This window comes from Cygnus olor, chromosome 5, assembly GCF_009769625.2.
Source record: "Cygnus olor isolate bCygOlo1 chromosome 5, bCygOlo1.pri.v2, whole genome shotgun sequence".
NCBI classification, from domain to species: Eukaryota; Metazoa; Chordata; class Aves; order Anseriformes; family Anatidae; genus Cygnus; species Cygnus olor.
In genome coordinates, this window is record NC_049173.1 from 24246179 (window position 1) to 24262842 (window position 16664).

At 51.5% G+C, this 16664-nt stretch overlaps 1 protein-coding gene and 1 long non-coding RNA gene across 2 annotated transcripts; both read left to right on the plus strand.

Moving 5' to 3' along the window:
- Window positions 1–661: 661 nt before the first annotated feature.
- TMED10 (transmembrane p24 trafficking protein 10) lies at window positions 662–15916 on the plus strand. The gene is made up of 5 exons (XM_040558859.1): window positions 662–980; window positions 4116–4236; window positions 8971–9044; window positions 13093–13219; window positions 13657–15916. The coding sequence occupies exons 1-5, from the start codon at window positions 729–731 to the stop codon at window positions 13776–13778; spliced, it is 696 nt and encodes a 231-aa protein (XP_040414793.1). The 5' UTR covers window positions 662–728; the 3' UTR covers window positions 13779–15916.
- LOC121070980 lies at window positions 4248–7802 on the plus strand. The gene is made up of 2 exons (XR_005820326.1): window positions 4248–6203; window positions 7743–7802. It is a non-coding gene; the product is annotated as an uncharacterized LOC121070980 (long non-coding RNA).
- Window positions 15917–16664: the final 748 nt, after the last annotated feature.

The following is a 16664-nucleotide window of genomic DNA, read 5'->3' on the forward strand; positions in this document are numbered from 1 at the left end:
CTGAGGGGTCGGGGGGAGCGACCACCAAGAGCTGGTACGGCTGCGGAGCGGTTATTGTGGTTATATTATTATTATTATTTACTAACACGTTAAATACTCGAAGCGTGCGTGACCAAAACACATTAAAAAAACGTAGGTCTGAGCACCTGCTGGAGAGGGAGGGGAAAAAATGCCTCTTTAAAAACAGCAGAATTTTATTTGCTGTCAAAAACACTCGCGTGCCTCTGCCACTATCATACGGTATTTGCACGGCGCTGATCCAGAGGAGCGAGACGTCTGACAGAACAGCCTTCTTGGCTGAAGATGACAGGGGGGGATTACTCAGGAATTTAAAAATATAGGTGTAAGTAGAAAACAAGCGCGTCTTCCAGGGGAGGGCTCGGGAGGCTCCCAGCTACGGGGAAAGCTCCGGGAGTCCGTGAATTCAGATCGCGTGCACGACCGGTGCGTGCCTCCGCGTTTTAATTTACCGGCAACGCCTCGGGCGGAGCCGAGCGGTGACGAGGGGCTCCCGCCGCCCGCGCCCCCCTCCGGCCCCCTCAGCCCCCGACGGCCGCGCCTCAGGGCAGGCCCCGCCCACCGGCGCCGCGCGGGCCCGATTCGAACGCCAACGGCCCGGCGGGCACCCGCGCGGCGCCGCGCGCTCCCGCGGCGTGACGCAGGCGGCGGCGGTCACGTGGGGCGGAGCGGGGGCGGAGGCCGGCCCCGTCGCAGCCCGAGCCGCCGCCATGCCGCTGCCGCCGCCCGGCCGCCCCCGCCCCGGGCCCGGCGCCGGTGCCGTGCCCGTTCCCCGGCTGGCCCCGCTGCTGGCGCTGCTGCTGCTGCTGCTGGCCGGCCCGGCGCGGCCCATCTCCTTCCAGCTGCCCGGCAAGGCGCGCAAGTGCCTGCGGGAGGAGATCCACCGCGACACGCTGGTCACCGGCGAGTACGAGATCGGCGCCCCGCCGGGCTCCTCCACCGGGCCCTCCGCCAACCTCAAGGTGGGACCGGCACGGGACCGGCACGGGGCCTGCCCCTGCCCCTGCCCCTGCTCGGCCCGGACGTGGCGCGGGGCGGGGCCGGGGCGGGGCCGGGGGGCGGCGGGGCCCGGCCCGGTTTGGGGGCAGGGGGCCGGGGCCGGGGCCGGGGGGCGGCGGGGCCCGGGCAGCGCGGAGCGGGTGTGCGGGTGCCGCCCGCTGCTCCCGCAGGCGGCGACGGGAGGGGGGCGCTCGGAAACGGGGTCAGTGCTCGGCGGCCCGCAGCCAGGCACGTGGAGGCCCTGTGGCAGCTGTCCCCGGTTATGGCGGGACAAGGCCGTTTCTGGGGTCGTGCTTTTAGTTTACTTATTTTTCTTCATTTGTTGCATCATCTGTAAAAGGGAACTTGTCTGCGGATGGGCAGATTCACACGGCTTACGCGCTTGAAAATCTTCGCCTGGTAAGGCACGTGTGTTTCAGGTTGAACACACCCCCCTGTCTGCCCCTTACCGACCGTCCTGGTTCTCTGGTTGCCCGCTCTGACCCCGCAGTCTCTTCCAAAACTCCCCCTCGTTACAGAGGCCTTGCCTAGGGAGGCGGTGAACGCTTGGGTCTCGTTCTGGCTTTGCTGCTGAAGCAGGTGCCCAAATAGGAACGCTCACGGATGCTCCGTTTTACTGGAACTATAAAACCAATTTGATGTAAAAATCAGTAAGTGAACGTCCCATACTACTCTCAAAACCTACAAGGGATAAATAACGCCCTATGCCATTCTTGGTTCCCATCTTACCGTTCAGGTACGGCCACCCAACACGCTGGGCCTGCTGTGAGTGCAGTAACGCCTGGGCTAGGTGCACGCTTCTTTCTCCTTGTGTCCCGGTTGCTGTGGGAAAATGTAGCTCCGGACATCAACCTGCAGCGGTCTCGCTCCTTCCGCACTGGCTGGCCTGCTCCGGTCCCCGGGATGGGGCCACCCGAACGTGGGAGGCTGGTGGTTAATTCTGGCTGCGCTCGGCGCGGCTCCCGTCCGTGAGCTGAGCTCCGCGTTTGTGATGCTCCAACACCAACAGTGGCACCCTCTGTTCTGAGGAATCCGCGCGCTCTGCCAGCTGGCTGCAGGAGGGAGCCTTCGGGGCGGATGACGTCCCGCCGGGCCCGGTCACGTGCGGCTGTGCCATTGTTGGGCCTGGCGGGTTGGGGAATTGCTGGGCTCTTTGTCAGGGGCGAACAATGCCCTGTCTGTGGAGGACCGCGTTACTGTAAATAACGTTTGAATATCATGAAAAATCCCTTTCAGGTCAGCTTCTCCCCCGCAAGTGTTCTGGCTGGGCTTTTAGCAGCTTCTCCCACCCCCGCACGCCCAGCTGAGCTTGGCCGATTCGGGTTAACGGCGCTCGGTGCTGGTGGGAGCAGAGCACGGCTTTTGCCGTCTCAAATCCCGATTGAGAGCAGGCTGTCGGAACTGTGAAGGACAAACCCAGATCAAGCAGCGCAATATCCTCTAGCTAAAGGTTAGCTCTGCTCTCTAGAAAGCCCTGAGGGAATAATGCTGAAAACAACGGGGGCGTTTGAGGGCTTTCTTTGCCGTGTTCTTGTCACCGCAGCTTGGCGTTGAGAGCCCAGTGCCAGTTTATGCGGGGCCAGCCCAGATGTGCAGTCGGGCAGGCGTCCTGGTTAACCAGCACCGCGTGGTGACAGAATGCATGCCTGTGCGCCGTGTTGGCGCGGCCAGGTGCAGGCAGCCTGTGCCCGGCTGCGTGGCGTGCGCTCATTTGTGCACGGCTCGGACACAGGCGGAGCTCTGCAAGGGAGCTGCAGCGGAGGCTCCGTGGTGTTCTCGGGTGTGGGCAAATGCCGTATGGCGCAGGGGAAGCGACTGCAGGTCCCGTAACGGACAGTTATGGAGTAATCTGTATGCAGAGGAAGTTTGTTCCTTATGCCCGAAGGCTGCAGGATTTATACCCTTTATTGTTTTCCCTGCCTAGTGCAGCAACTCTCGATATCCGTGTAAAAGTCTGTATCCGTTCCAAATACGAGCAAGTGGATGGTCTCAGTGCTATCATGTGGAAGGGAGTTAATTATGCGTTGAAATAAGTAAAGGAGTGTTCCCCTAAAATCGTTTTGGGTACCTAGTCTTCCCATGTGGCTCTTTTACAGGGAAACAAGGTTGTAGATTGCAAGGTTGTCAATTTCTGTTGTAAGATGGAGTGAAGGAGAACGTCTGATTTATCTGTTCTGTACCACAAAATATGTTGTGCACCTCTGTCTTTTGCACCTTTGAGACGATTCCCAAGCTCTTCAGACATACCTGCTGAGGGAAACTGGGAAACAATGCAGAGGAAGGCAGGCTGTTGACTTTCATGCAGTATGGTAACGCCTGCATTTTTTCACCCAACTCGTCGGTCAGTGTATTTCGAGCGGCTGGACCTTTTAATTGAGCACAGTAATTGTCTCAGTCTGTGCCACGGAACGTGTCCCCTTTTTTACTCTTGGGTGAAGCATTTTTGTAGACCTCGTACAGTTTTTACCTATTCTTAGTAATTTCAGAGACGTAGTGCAAAGCAGTCATTATTCTGTCTGTGTAGTCTGAGTTGTCCTCTGAGGTGGCCGCTTCTGTGGATCTTGGCACCCAGACCTTGTGTAACTCGGGGCCGCGCTGATCGTTCGTTTCTGGAGTAATAGATACGCCCTTCTTCGTGTCGTCTTCTGGGGAATGAGCCTTTTTTGTCCCGTGGGGCTTCCCTGCGTCTGCTGCTATGGGAATTTCTGAATTTTGCTTGCAAAAAGGAGGCAACGAATGACAGTTTGGCATAGCTAGAGTTGCTAAATGTAGCCTGTATTCAGAGGTTATAGGAGGAAGAGAAATCGGTGTGGTTTTCGGTTTTGGGTTGGTTTTCATTTTTTTTTTTGGTTTTGTTTCTTTTTCTCTATTCGATTTGTTTATTTGTTTAAGTGTCAGTAGTTACGGAGGGGCACTCTGTCAGCTCGGCGGGGATCCGTAAGGGAGGAGTTGATACAGGTGCAAAGAAGAGGAGAAACTGCAGAAATCAGAATGTGGCAGATCCAGGAGGGGAGGCCAGGAGAGCTCTAACAGTTCTCGCGCTGCCCGAACTCAGCAGCGTGAGCGTTCCTTACCCTCGCCGTCTCTCTCTCGTACAGATAACTGACTCGGCGGGACACATCCTGTACGCCAAGGAGGATGCCACGAAGGGCAAGTTTGCCTTCACCACTGAAGACTATGACATGTTTGAGGCCTGCTTTGAGAGCAAGCTTCCCGTGGGTAAGTGGAAGGTCCATTAGCTTCTGATGGTTCGTGTGGATGTGTGCATGAGAGGTACATGGACAGTGGTTCTGAGCATAGTCTGCCCAACGTCTTGCCTTTTAAAGCTGTTTCTCGGGAGTTTGTGGACAATCTCACCGGTGCAGAGCATCTGCTGTCTGTGTTGCATTTGGAAGTTAAGTATTCCCCCGTGGCTGCAGTGCGGAGTGCTCAGGTTTCTTCTGAAAGAGGCCTAAGAAAGGGGGATTGTGTGTTCCTCCTACACAGGTCAGCACAGTCGCAGCAAATGGCAGTACCAGGGAGCAAACCACACCTCTCTTGCTCTCTTCATGCTCCTCATCCTGCGGTTGAGCCAGGACGGAGCACGATGCCATCATTTCCAGGACCCGGCCTTTCTCCCCTGCTGTCTGTCTCTCCCCATTTGGTGGAGTGTGATCTGCAGAACGTGTGCTCGGCAGCAATCCTGTTAGGTTAGCAGCGTGTGGAGGAGAACGTGGCCGTGGTTTGCACCCGCAACTGCTAAGCAGTCAGTAAAGGGAAGGGGAAATGAGCAGGACGTCAGCCTTGCATTTGTGCTGCAGGGATGGTTGCCTAACGAGCACCGAGGCTCGTTTCCTGTGAGGTGACGCATGTGCTGCTCCGAGTGCCTGGGCTCATCCTCGGGACAAATGTGCTGAAAGCAGCCAGCACGTGGCTTCCAGTCTCGTTTGGTGTGGGTGAGCCTGTGCAAGCTTGTAGGTGCTCACGTCTTCTCACAGTCACTGAGTGCTGCTCCCTGGAGCTGACTCTCCCGTGTCTTGTCCGAAAAGACCCTGAAGAGCAGCCGCTAGCAGCGTTCCCCGTATCTGCTGAAAGGCAGCATCTGTTTTGCTGCGCTGCTCCGTGTAGAAGGTGCAAGTAATTTGCAAGCTGAAGAGAACCTTCCAGAAACAGAAGGTTATCTTGGTTCGGGGAGGGATCTGGCTTGTAAAACCTCTTCTATCGTATTTTACAGATGAGACAGTGACCCGAAATGCGCAGGGTTCTGCTTTTATTTCACTGCGAAGGTAGGGCTTCCCAGTGCTCCGTAACGCATCGAGACATGCAGGCACTGGTGACTCATCTGGGAGAGTTGCTGCTGCTATTTACTGTCGCACACCTGGGTGTTTGGGAGGTCTCCAGACAGTGCCACAAACCCTTTCATAGCTTCCATGGGATCACGCGCTGCAGTGGGAGAGGCTTCTTGCTTTAGTTGCGTCTAGACTCTTACTTCAGTGCTTGTGACCAGAGGTTTCTTGCCTAGCCAGAGCCCCTTGTGGCTCTTTTCGTTGCATCAAATGTTTGCTCCTTGGTTTCCCTGACGTGTCGCAAGTTTGTATTGGAGCTTTTGGTACCAACGAGGATAACAAACTTGTACGCACGGCTTCTGCTCAGTGACTAGTGGGGGACTGAAGTGCCAAAATCTAGAGCTGTTCAGTTGAGCAGCTGAATCCTCTTCCATAGGCTTTCCCGTTAGGGTCCTTCAAGCTGCCAGTTTCTTTTTTGACCCAGGGGCCCCATAATCCTTGCTGACAATTTATACTGCATGATGGGTGTCTCCAGATTTCCCCTGCTTGTGCTGGATATTAAGGAAGTGTTGAAGCAAGGAAGGTGGCACCGTGAGGCCTGATCAATGCAGGACTCGGTTAAGGTGCTGTGGAAGAAGTAACCGTGTCACAAGGAAGTGCCTCGTTTCCTCTTTAATGCAAGCAAGGGGATGGGGCAACTGACCGAGCTCTCTTTTCTCCCCACGTTTCTCCTTTCTTTTTCATTTCTTTTTCATCGTTTCCTCAAGTAGGTGGTCAGGACGTGTAGTGCTGCAGCCAAGAGGATGTTGGAGCTCTGGAAGAGGAGAACTGTTGGAGGAGGAAGCCCAGAGCCGTTGGGCCCTGAGAGATCTGAGCGACTGGGATTTCTCAATCCTTAACCGCAGAAATGAGGAAGAGGAAGTGAGAAGGAGATTCTGTGTAGAAGGTCCCCATTAAGAGAGTGAAGGAGTTCTTAGAGTGCTTCTTGAAGCTGTGCATGTTTGTACGATGGGCTTTTTCTCCTCTTCCAGGGTGGAAGGATCCTGTCTTACTGACCAGCGATCTGTTCCCAAGTGCACGTACTCTAGCATCATAAGCCAGTTTCTGACAAGAACAGCATGGCCTGCACGCTCCTTTGTAGGGCTCTTCCTGTGTCCTGATCATGGAACCACAAAATGGTTTGGGTTGGAAGGGACTTTAAAGATCATTTAATTCCAACCCCCCTGCCATGGGCAGGGACACCTGCCACTAGACCAGGTTGCCCAAAGCCCTGAACACCTCCAGGGATGGGGCATCCACAGGTTCTTTGGGCAGCCTGTGCCAGTGCCTCACCACCCTCTGAGTAAAGAATTTCTTCCTCATGTCCAATCTAAATCTACCCTCTTTTAGTTTAAAGTCATTGCCCTTTGTCCTATTGCTATGCTCCCTGATTTGATTAAAAGTCCCTCTCCCCTCTCCGTCTTTACCTCTTTGCTCCTTCCGTAATCCTACATTTCCCAACTTGGGGTTTAATATCTTATTTTTCCTGGCATTCCTCTGTGAAAAAAATTGACGTCCAGTTCAACCACCTTGTTTTTAAATTGACTTTACAAATTAGGATCTCCTTTAGTCTCCCAGGAAACAGCTGTGTACTTGTATGAGATACCTACAACCCCCAGGGTCTTCAAGAGGTTATCAGCTGGATGGTTTAGTTAAAGATCTCTGGGCCTTACTGCTGTTTTTGGTTTGTTTTTTACTTTGTTGCTGATCTGCTCTGCTCTGGTGAGCCCCAGCTGCAGGAGGCGCAAGGAGTCACTGAGGATCTGATGAGCTTAAAGAAGGCTTCTGCTTGTGCCTCGGGCTCAGTAATCTTCTAGAAGAGCAGCTTGAGGTTTTCCAGGGCAGTCTCTGACAACGTTAACCTCTTGCAGAATGTCTGCTTTCCATCCCCTTGCACCCAGCAGCTCTTGTTTTTCTGCTTTCTTGGCAGCTCTCCCCTCCAGCCTGACAAATGAATCCTTCCAGTTCTGTTCTCCTCTTCACTGTCCTCTTCATCTTTCTCAGCTCTTCCTGGAAGCTCAAGCTGTCCAACCAAGTTGCTGTAATTTAAACAACATAAAAAAACCCCTCTCTGAACTGCGTGCTTTGCATTTTCTTCTGCAGCTACTGTTGATCGCCCTACCTGCCAGTCTCCAGGCATGCTGATATGCAGCAAAAGTGGTCAAAATTTGTGGCTGGAGGAAGGAGCACCGCATGGTCGTATACAACATGTCTGTTAAAGAACGGTGCTAGGTTTTAAGTTCATTTTTACGGTAACCGGTCTTTTATAAGAAAACCCCCAAAAATCCGAATTCTGATTTATCCATTAGGCTCTTACATGGCTGAGTGAGAATTTTGAGCTGCGGTATCCCTCAGGAATTAAGAAACAGTTTGCAGATGATGTGGGTGATGTTGCTAGTAGATTATTCCTTGCTCTGACAGCAGTAGAAGGTGGAGGTGATTCCAGTCTGCTGTTGGAAGAGCTGTTCAGTGGATAGAGAGGAAAACCGGGGATGTTGTATTGAAGATCTGGAATGTGTTGCTGACTCTGACTGGAGTGACCCTGTGTAACCTGTGTATTGAATTTGCTTGTGGACTGAGGGAATGTCCACCTGGCAGCTACCTAGGGCTAAGTGTGAGTATTGGACACGCTCCTGGAGAAAAGCTCTGAAGTTGGTAGTGTAAGTGAATTCAGACCTTGCGCTGTGCTGGCAGCTAGCTGGGGACAACTGCGTGCCCCGAAGTGCTGGGATTTGGGAATGTGTTGTGTACAGACATTTCCTTGGTGGGTGGTAGAGTGCCATATGATACTCAGGTCAGCTGATGTGCTGCATTCTTTAGAGTGTCTTAAATGCATAGACATTTTTTCCTCCTCTTGTGAATATTCACATGTGAAAGTTCGTAGCAGTTAAAACAAACAAACAAAAGTAATTAGCTATAGGCTTCCCCAGCAAGGGGCCACAGCCTTAAAAGATACTTGTGCTGTTGACTGCAACCTCATCCTCCTCACTGTTTATGTGGCTACAGACAGCAGTTCTCTGAAGTGCCGGGGCGTCTTCCCAACGAGCCTCCTGACATCTCGGGGTTTGCATTTGCAACGTGGGTCTCAGACCAGTGGGTCTGGTCAGTTCTTTCCCTGAAAAGATACTTCAGTAAAGATACTGCCTTCGTTTCTGCAGATACTGCAGCACGTGAGGATCACTAGTCCCCATGTGCCGCCTTCCTCAATTAAAGCAGCTTTCCTTCTTCTTTTCTAAATATAAAATCATTTCCAACCTCAGTAACCTTGACGGCTGTTGGTGTGCTTCCTGCGAGGAGGAACACGGGCTTCCCAGTTTGAAGAGTTGCCCCCCTGGTGACTTTAGCCAGCCTGTCTCATAGCAGCTGGTGTTCATCTTCTAGTCCTCTGCAGTTTTTACAGTGATTTGCATCCTACACACACTTAGCACTTTCGGTTACAGCTTGTTCCCATTATCTTTGGGAGGCTCTCCCTCAGCCAGGATTTATTCTGAAGTCTCTGTATTTTTAGGCTGGACTGTGCTGCCTCCGCACTTAGCTGCAGACACGGAGGGGAGGGATGTTGTGAGTCCTTCCTCAGCGCTGGAGAGAGCTGGTGATTTCCTGGCAGGCTGAACGTTTTGCACAATGAATCCTTTCATTATGCTTCCAGGAACAGGGAGGATGCCGGACCAGCTCGTGATTCTGGATATGAAACATGGAGTCGAAGCAAAGAACTACGAGGAGGTATGTCCCCTGGCTGCCTGCGCCTCGGACTCCCCTTTCCCAGCACTCATGTGATGCCTATTTGTAGATCTGGGGCTCATGATGGGAAGCTCTTTTCCCAGCGGTGATGAAAGCCTGTCTGCAACTTGCAGTTCCAGTGAAGCTTTGTCTGCTAGGGCAGGAAAAAAAAAAGATAAATATCAACTGAAATTCGTTCTGGGCTCTGGGAACTGGCGCCTAATGTGTGAATTTTTATTTTTATTTTTGCCAGGACAGCGTGACCCAGCTTCTGGGCATAGGTATTACAAGCAACAAGATACTGAGATGTGCAGTTTCCCCTGCCCCAGCAGTGGAGGGTATTTTAGGTTAACGTCAGATCCTCCTAAAGGTCAAGTTGCATCGTTACTGTTGCTGCCTTCCTCACTGGAAGATGTGTTGGCTTGACAGCCCTGAAACGGTGCTTGTGCGCTTCTAAGAACTGGCAATATATCAGTGTAAAGGTATTTGGCAGAACAGTAGTGGGTGTGAAATGTGTATTTGGTTTGAAGGCGTGACGTTGGGAACAGGCATAAAACCCTGAACGTTCCCGTCTTGGGAGGACACAGCTTTCTTAGACCCAGGAGCAGCTGTGAGGAATAGCAGTTGCTTTGTGGCTGGGACAGTCTGGCCGTTTTGGATGCTGAGCTTTGATGGCTGCTGCTGTGCTTCTGGCTTGCTAGAATTTGGGGTCGAGCAGCCCTCAGCAGAGCCTGAGAGTTGGTAGAGGAGAAAGGTTCCTGCAAATTCCTGCTCTGCCCACTGCTTAAACCAGCATGGGAGATGCCTTAGGGAGGAAAGGGCAACAGAGGAGACCGCGTATGGTGGCAGTTAGAGAACTAATGAATTTCTCAGATGGGCGTGCTGGAGTTCTGATATCCTTCTGAACTTTGGGCTAGCTGTTCCTCCATGGCTTACGTCAGTACAGTCACTGCACATGAAGAGTAGAAAAACTGCTTGGGGTTAGGGAAGAGCAAAGCAATCGTTGGGCCAGCTCTCTGGCTAAACCAGCTGTTGGAGGATTACAAGATGGTGAAATCTTACGTGGTGACCCTTGAGAGTGTAACTGGGAGGATTTTGGGGACTGCATTTACAGCGTCTCTTTAAATCAGCCCTGCAGCATACTCCGAGTTCCATTACCACAGAGCTACCCAGCAGCATTGTCCCTCTGCAGAAAGGTTCTCTTTGAACAGCTTGGTACAACCCACTGGTTGTACTGATACACCTGTCTTGGAATAAAGCCAAGTACGCATTACTCTTGTCCCCAGTGTAGCTCTACCAATGGAAAAGGTCCAGGGACAAACATAGGAAAAGAAGAATTTAGACCTGCAGTCCCACCTGAGTGGAGATCTTGACATTGCCAACAAGCATCCTTGCCTTGTGGCAACCTCAGAGGGACGGACTGTGACAAGCCTCGTTGAACACTGTGTCTGCAAAGGACTCAATCTCACCTAGTTTGTAAAGCTGCTGCTGATGTTTAGTCACACTGTTTTGTAGTGGTTTTTCTTTTTTTCATCCTCTGCCCCAAGTTGCTAGAATACTCGTGTTTTTTAACTTGACGGGTTGTTGTAAGGCCTCACGGGGAAGGCTGCTGCCAGATTTCTCTCCTGGAATTGCTGCCTTTTTGAACCTTTTGTTAGTGTCCTCGGAGCCAGCAGTGCCTTTGTCCTCCCCTCGCTGGTTCTTGTTGAACTCCTACAAGAGTTGATGCAGGGGGTTGAATGAGGGGCAGTAATACTGTCCTGCTTCTGCATGGACATGGGCAGTGAGAGGAGGGATGATGTCCGAGTCTGGCTTCATAAACTTTCACAGGTGCAGATGTTTTTGGAGCAGAGGAACTGGGAGAGTGATCCAGGTTAGAAAATCTTACTGACCCGCTGCATGGCAGTGGCGGACCTTAGTTCTCTGGGATGGGGAAATACACCTTTCTTCAGTCAGGAAGCAGGAATGAAAGGACTTTTCAGAGGCCACCAAGAAGGCTTGGAGATCTAAGTTCCTTTCCGGATGAGCAACTCCGTGCCAGTTCTTGGCTACAGTCTCTCTCTCTGCTAGCTAGGCTTTGATGCACCTTTAAGTGGCCCCTGAGAAGCTCAGTGGAGTTGTTGTCTCAGCTGTTTGTTTGGTACGGATGTTCCTCTGCCTTCCAGGATCGTGGTGTTCCACCACCACGGAGGCTCAGTGGGCTTTTCACAAACTGCCTTGGAGCAGCAGTGCTCTTTGGTTTCACTCGAGCTGAGAGAAGTCCAGGATGTGTGTGTGAGAGTACACGCAGGACTGAAATTGGCTGTCGCGTTTGTCTAGCTACAGCTATTAAAAGCAGCTGAAGGGATGCAGGATGGAGCAGAAAAGCCAGAGCTTTTCCCAGGGGAGCCTTTCAAGCCTCCTGTGGATATGGAAAAGTGCCCTCCAGGAGGATAACGGAGCCAGTCAGCTCAGGGTTGTTTTGTCAGCAGAGGTCCCTGACCCCTCGTCCCTGGTACAGACCTGCTGCTATAGCTGTGTCAGCAGAGTCCAGGCCATAGGCACGCTCATGCTGGTGCTGGGTTTTTTTTTAGCAGAGATCTGCTGGCAGATGCGCATCCTGGCCAGAGTTTTGTCAGTGCAGCCTCTTGACTAGAAAGCGGGAGGGTTTTACCCTCACATTTCCTACGCCCTCTTCGCACGTGTGCTCCAAACTGACACTGCTGTGCTGGCAGATTTAATATACAGCTCACCTCAGCATAAAACCACTCTGATGACTGCTCGAGAGCCTGCTGCTTGCCGAGGGACGTGTGTCACGCGAAGACCCTTCAGCTAGCGGCGTCCTGGCTGTGAGAGCCTCTCCGGAGCGCGGGCAGCTGTCTCAGCAGCCTTCCAGGATGCCCGCTCGGGGAGCGCCACCTATTGCCTGCCGGAGGGGGCTGGACGGCTGGGGGATGCCTCCTGGGCCTCCTCTCTGAGTCATCGTGGGGAGACCCGCGCTCCACGGGCAGCCTGGGCGGAAAGCACTCTGTTTTCTGTAGCGAGTCTTCCCTGCGTTGCGTTACCTCGGGACACGGAGTCTGGCTTCCTGGCGGGGGCCGGCCTGTCAGTCGTGGTGACAAATTCTGTGCAAGAACCAGGGTTATCCAAAGCCTACGTTGCAGCAGTGGCAGGAAATGCAGTTAGAAATGTCCTTGTCACAGATTTTACATAACGTTTAGTCAGGTTATGATCAGGATCGGGGCAAGGACACGTGCTTATACGCTCAACTTGAAGTAGTTGCTGTTACGGAGTGTGCTCTCTAATCGAATTCCTTGTAGATTTTTCTTTTATATACAAGTCCACGACTTGCAGGTTGCGTGATCTGCACAAAAAATGATGTCTTACAAAACCAGCTTTTACGAGGGAAGCGTATTTTTATCTAACTGGCTCAAGTGGAGCCCATCCCGTAGGTATTCCAACAGCGGCATCTGGCGGCCCGAGGCAGCCGCAGCGCTGTGGAGCTGCGCAGCCCTGCCAAGAGCGTGTGCTGGCCTTGAGCTTCTCAGTTCACAAACTCCGAGCTCCTGTGGGTGTAATCGAACCGCTGCTGTCAGGATCAGGCTGCCCTGACTTTCTGGGGCAACGTTTAGCCAAGTGAGTCTCGGTGCTAATATCCAGTGTGCATAGACAGCAATACAAGCACACGCATGTAAGTTAAAATCGCTTTCTCTTGGGCTGTGACTTCTGTTCACTGGAGGTGTAGCCACGTGGCAAGCTCCTCTACCCACTCGTCAGAAGCCAACTGTGAGTAAGCTAACGTTAGGCCGAATAAGGAAGAAATGTGCCTGTATGCGTACTGAGCTCCTCTGTTGAGTGGGAGGGGTAGACCTAAGTGTGTTTCAGCAAACAGGTGGGAGAAGCGATAGTGTTTTATGCAATGGGAGTTTCTGGCTCGTAGAGGTGTTTCCCGAGGGGGAAGGATGCCCCAGATCCGGAGTGTGTGAGAAGGAGTGGTTCAAACTGGCAGTAAAAGCCCGTGTAGGAGCTTTTGGTTTTGGTTCAGCGACTGCCTGACTCTCCTGTTTTGTAGATTGCTAAAGTGGAGAAGTTGAAGCCTCTGGAGGTAGAACTGAGGCGGCTGGAAGATCTCTCAGAGTCTATTGTGAATGACTTTGCCTATATGAAGAAACGAGAAGAAGAGATGAGGGACACGAATGGTAAGAGACTGTGCGCTCCATTGGAGGGCTGGAGCTCTAAGACCCTTACTCCTGCTGAATGTGTTATTAGGGAGAACAAGCAATTACAGCAGCCTCTGCCTGTTCTCTTCCTAGTAAGCGAAAACCCTCTATTTCTCTTCTTTTGAGCAGTTGTACTGTCTTGTTTCCCATTTCTAGAAACCATTTCTTCCTGTCTCCATTCCTAATGAGAATCAATCTTACCATTTCATGTCGTCCATTAACCAAAGTTTCACCTTGTTCCCTCTGCGTTTATTCTCAAGTACTGCTGGTGCTTGGGTGCCCTTGCCTTCATGGTGTTTGATATCTTGCCTTTGACGTTTCGCAGGGGTGGGGAGAGAGGAGGGCAAGGCTCCCAGGATTTTAAGGAGCTTCCTGTGATGTCACACTACCAAGCAATCGTTTGTTGTCTCTTTCAGAATCGACAAACACCCGGGTTCTGTACTTCAGCATTTTCTCCATGTGCTGTCTCATCGGACTGGCCACCTGGCAGGTTTTCTACCTGCGTCGCTTCTTCAAGGCCAAGAAACTGATTGAGTAAAGGAACAAGTCCTCCTCCCCCTCCTCTCAGACCCAGCTGGACACCGCTGGGACCAGCCGTGGCCCCCCGGAGCCATCTCACAGATGATACCCACTGACTGGAGCTTTTCTGCAGGAACTTGGACCCCAAAGGGGGAGGGGAGCATAAAAGTTGGAGGCAACTGGGGACTTGAGAAATCCTGTTGGATGTTGAGGGTGGGGCAGCTTGTGATGGGTTTGGGGATTCCTGGGGCAGTGATTAAATAAAAAAATGTTTCCATGACAGCTGCAGCGAGCTTTTTGCGCTGTCTGTTCTCCTTTTGTAATCTTGATGATGTCTCCCATCTGTCTGTGACTGTAGTGTGTCTCTGAGCCACTTGGTCCTGCTGAGCTCTTCAGGTGCCACGCAGCCAGCACCGGGGCAGAGTGGGGGATTCCCTGTTCTGACCAGCTGGGATCTAGGCCTCGTGCAAATGAAGGTGAGGGCAAAGAAATAGGATTTACCATTCCAGCAGAGCCTGAGGATAGAGGGGGATCCGAGGTTTGGTCCCTGTCGTGGACCTTGGTGTTTCTCCCTGTGGGAGCTGATGGGTCAAGGCACTTGAGCATACGATGGTTCGGCCTGGAGGAAGGGGAGCCTTGGAAGGAGGGCTTTGTAATGTGCTTGAGCTTGGAAAGGAGACCCCTGCTTTGCTCAGATAGGCTGTCCAGCCTTGGTCCTGCCCTTACTCCAGGTGTTTGTCTTGGATTTGCCTCTCTGGTCCTGAAATGATGCAGCAATTTTCCTGAAAGCCGTAGTCAGTGGCGACCTTTCGTGCAGAGAGGAGGCCTCAGTCAGATACAGTCACAGAGCAAATAGGAGCGGGTTATGCTAGGGAACTTGATCTTAAATTGAGCAGGAGACTTTTTTCAGCTAATAGTGTAACGTTTATTCAGCAGGCAGCTGGCTGAATCTCATTTCCTGAGACCTCAAAGCAAGGTGAGCTGCTGTTAATGTGAAGCATGAAGGCCTGTACCCTGCTTTGAGGTCTGAGGATGCAAGGGGTTGCTTTGAAGGATGGCAGAGGAGTTGTTGGAAGAACTCGGATGATCTTGAAAAGCAGTACAGGGTTGGAATAGGCTAATGCTACATCTGAAGGGGGTCTGAACTGTGCCCTCAACACAATTGTTCTTCTGTGCGGTACCACAGAGAGAGCAAGCAGCCTCTCACGGTTCCTCAGCTGTCCAGATGGAATTACAATGAATAGGCCAGGCTGGGGAAAAACAGGCAGGTTAACTTCTGAACTTACTTACTGCAGTTTTTAGGCAGTGATTAAAATTCTTTCACCTTCTCTGCATTCCTTCAGAGCAAACGGTTCAGCAGCGCAGCGTTCTGGTCTCACGGGCCTAGACCCTTCTGGCTAGGGAACGGGTTATCATGGCCCTGGGTCCAGCCTACCATTTGGAAAAAAAAAAAAAAAAAAAAGCATGCGTTAATAATTGACAGCCCGAATCTGATCTATTGCCAGGGGGAAAACGGTTGGCCAGGGTGAGGCTATGGGAAAGGGTGAAAAGATGACTTACTGTCATCGAAAAACGTTAGTGTTTTGTTGCTCCTTTGCCATCACCAAGGTCCTGAGGTTGTTAGTTTCACTGGCAAGTGCTTATATTGCTTTTTCTTTTCTTTTTTTTTTTTATAAAGCCATATTAAGAATCCAGGTCCACTCCTCTCCCTTTATCCTTGTACATTTTTGAAAGCTGTTACACTGCAGAACAGCAGTGATGCCACAGGACTGAATTACAGAAGTCATTTGAAGGTAGCTTTAGGTCCTACAGTTTGAAGCCTGTAGATCTGTTAAGGTTTTTGCTTTTGTTTTTATATGAATTGAAAAGACAGTACAAGAAAGGGGCCTTCCCCATCTTGTCCGTCGTGATTATCTTCTCCCCGTCCTTCTTGGAGTATGAAGACACCGTTATCTCAAAAATGGTGGTGAGGCCTTACATTCTCCAGGTGACTGTTACAGTATCATCCTTCTGGTGTTGCGCCTTGGTCCTCACCTTACTGGTGTGGGTGCTGGGGAACAGATGTGGGGGACTAATGGATTTCTCTGTAATGACTGCTTGGGGGATTTTGTCAATTTTCTCAAATAAAATTGCTTTGGGGAAAAACAACCCACCTCAGTTGTCTGAGTCTTGTCCTCTTTGTTCTCTTTGTGGGGTTGACACAGCCAGTGATGGTCATTCCAAAAAACACCTTTACTAGAAGTTAGCATTTGTTTCCTTTTTTTTTTTCCCTTCCACTCTTCCTAATCGTCTCCCTCTTTACATCGAGGGGTCTTGAGACCACCGATTTGTCTTGTGCTTGGCAATAGTGAAATAGTGCTGGTGCTATAAAGCAGAAGGTTTGATTATTATTTTTTTTTTTCACTGCCAGCTCCCAGGGAGAATTTACTTCATTAAGACAAATCAAATTACTTTCAGTTTCGTGCTTTAGAAGAAGATTTAAGTTGTCACAAAGATGAGTTTGTCCTTTGCGAGTCACAGATGCTCAGTGAAGGGAGTGATTTGGTATTTACCTACTGCTGCTGCCAAATCTCTGCTGAGCCTGTGATCCTTGTGTCAAGCAGGGACCAAGTGAGATGGCACATAGCAGAGCTGAGGCCATGCGAGAGCTTCATCACTAGTTAGTGTTATCGGGGAGAGTTTGGAGAGCGGGAATTCCCAGATCTTCGGATAAGGATCAGTGTCTGCAAGTTCTTACATGGATGAATGCTTGAGCATGTGAAATCGTACAGCTGTTTTCATGCGGTAGGTTGGAGGTGGGTCTGAGCTGCGCTGCGGATGCGGAGCTGCTCTGTTAGTTCCATTTTACTTCTGGGAAACGGGCAAAATTTGATCTGTTACAGATACTTGGGTCTGAGCCCATCCT

Excerpts from the sequence above, each read along its gene's own strand:
- TMED10 (XM_040558859.1), top strand. The coding sequence starts at position 729 with ATGCCGCTGCCGCCGCCCGGCCGCCCCCGCCCCGGGCCCGGCGCCGGT. Across the intron at positions 981-4,115 it reads GGCCCTCCGCCAACCTCAAG|ATAACTGACTCGGCGGGACA; the intron begins GTGGGACCGGCA and ends TCTCTCGTACAG. Across the intron at positions 4,237-8,970 it reads TGAGAGCAAGCTTCCCGTGG|GAACAGGGAGGATGCCGGAC; the intron begins GTAAGTGGAAGG and ends TTATGCTTCCAG.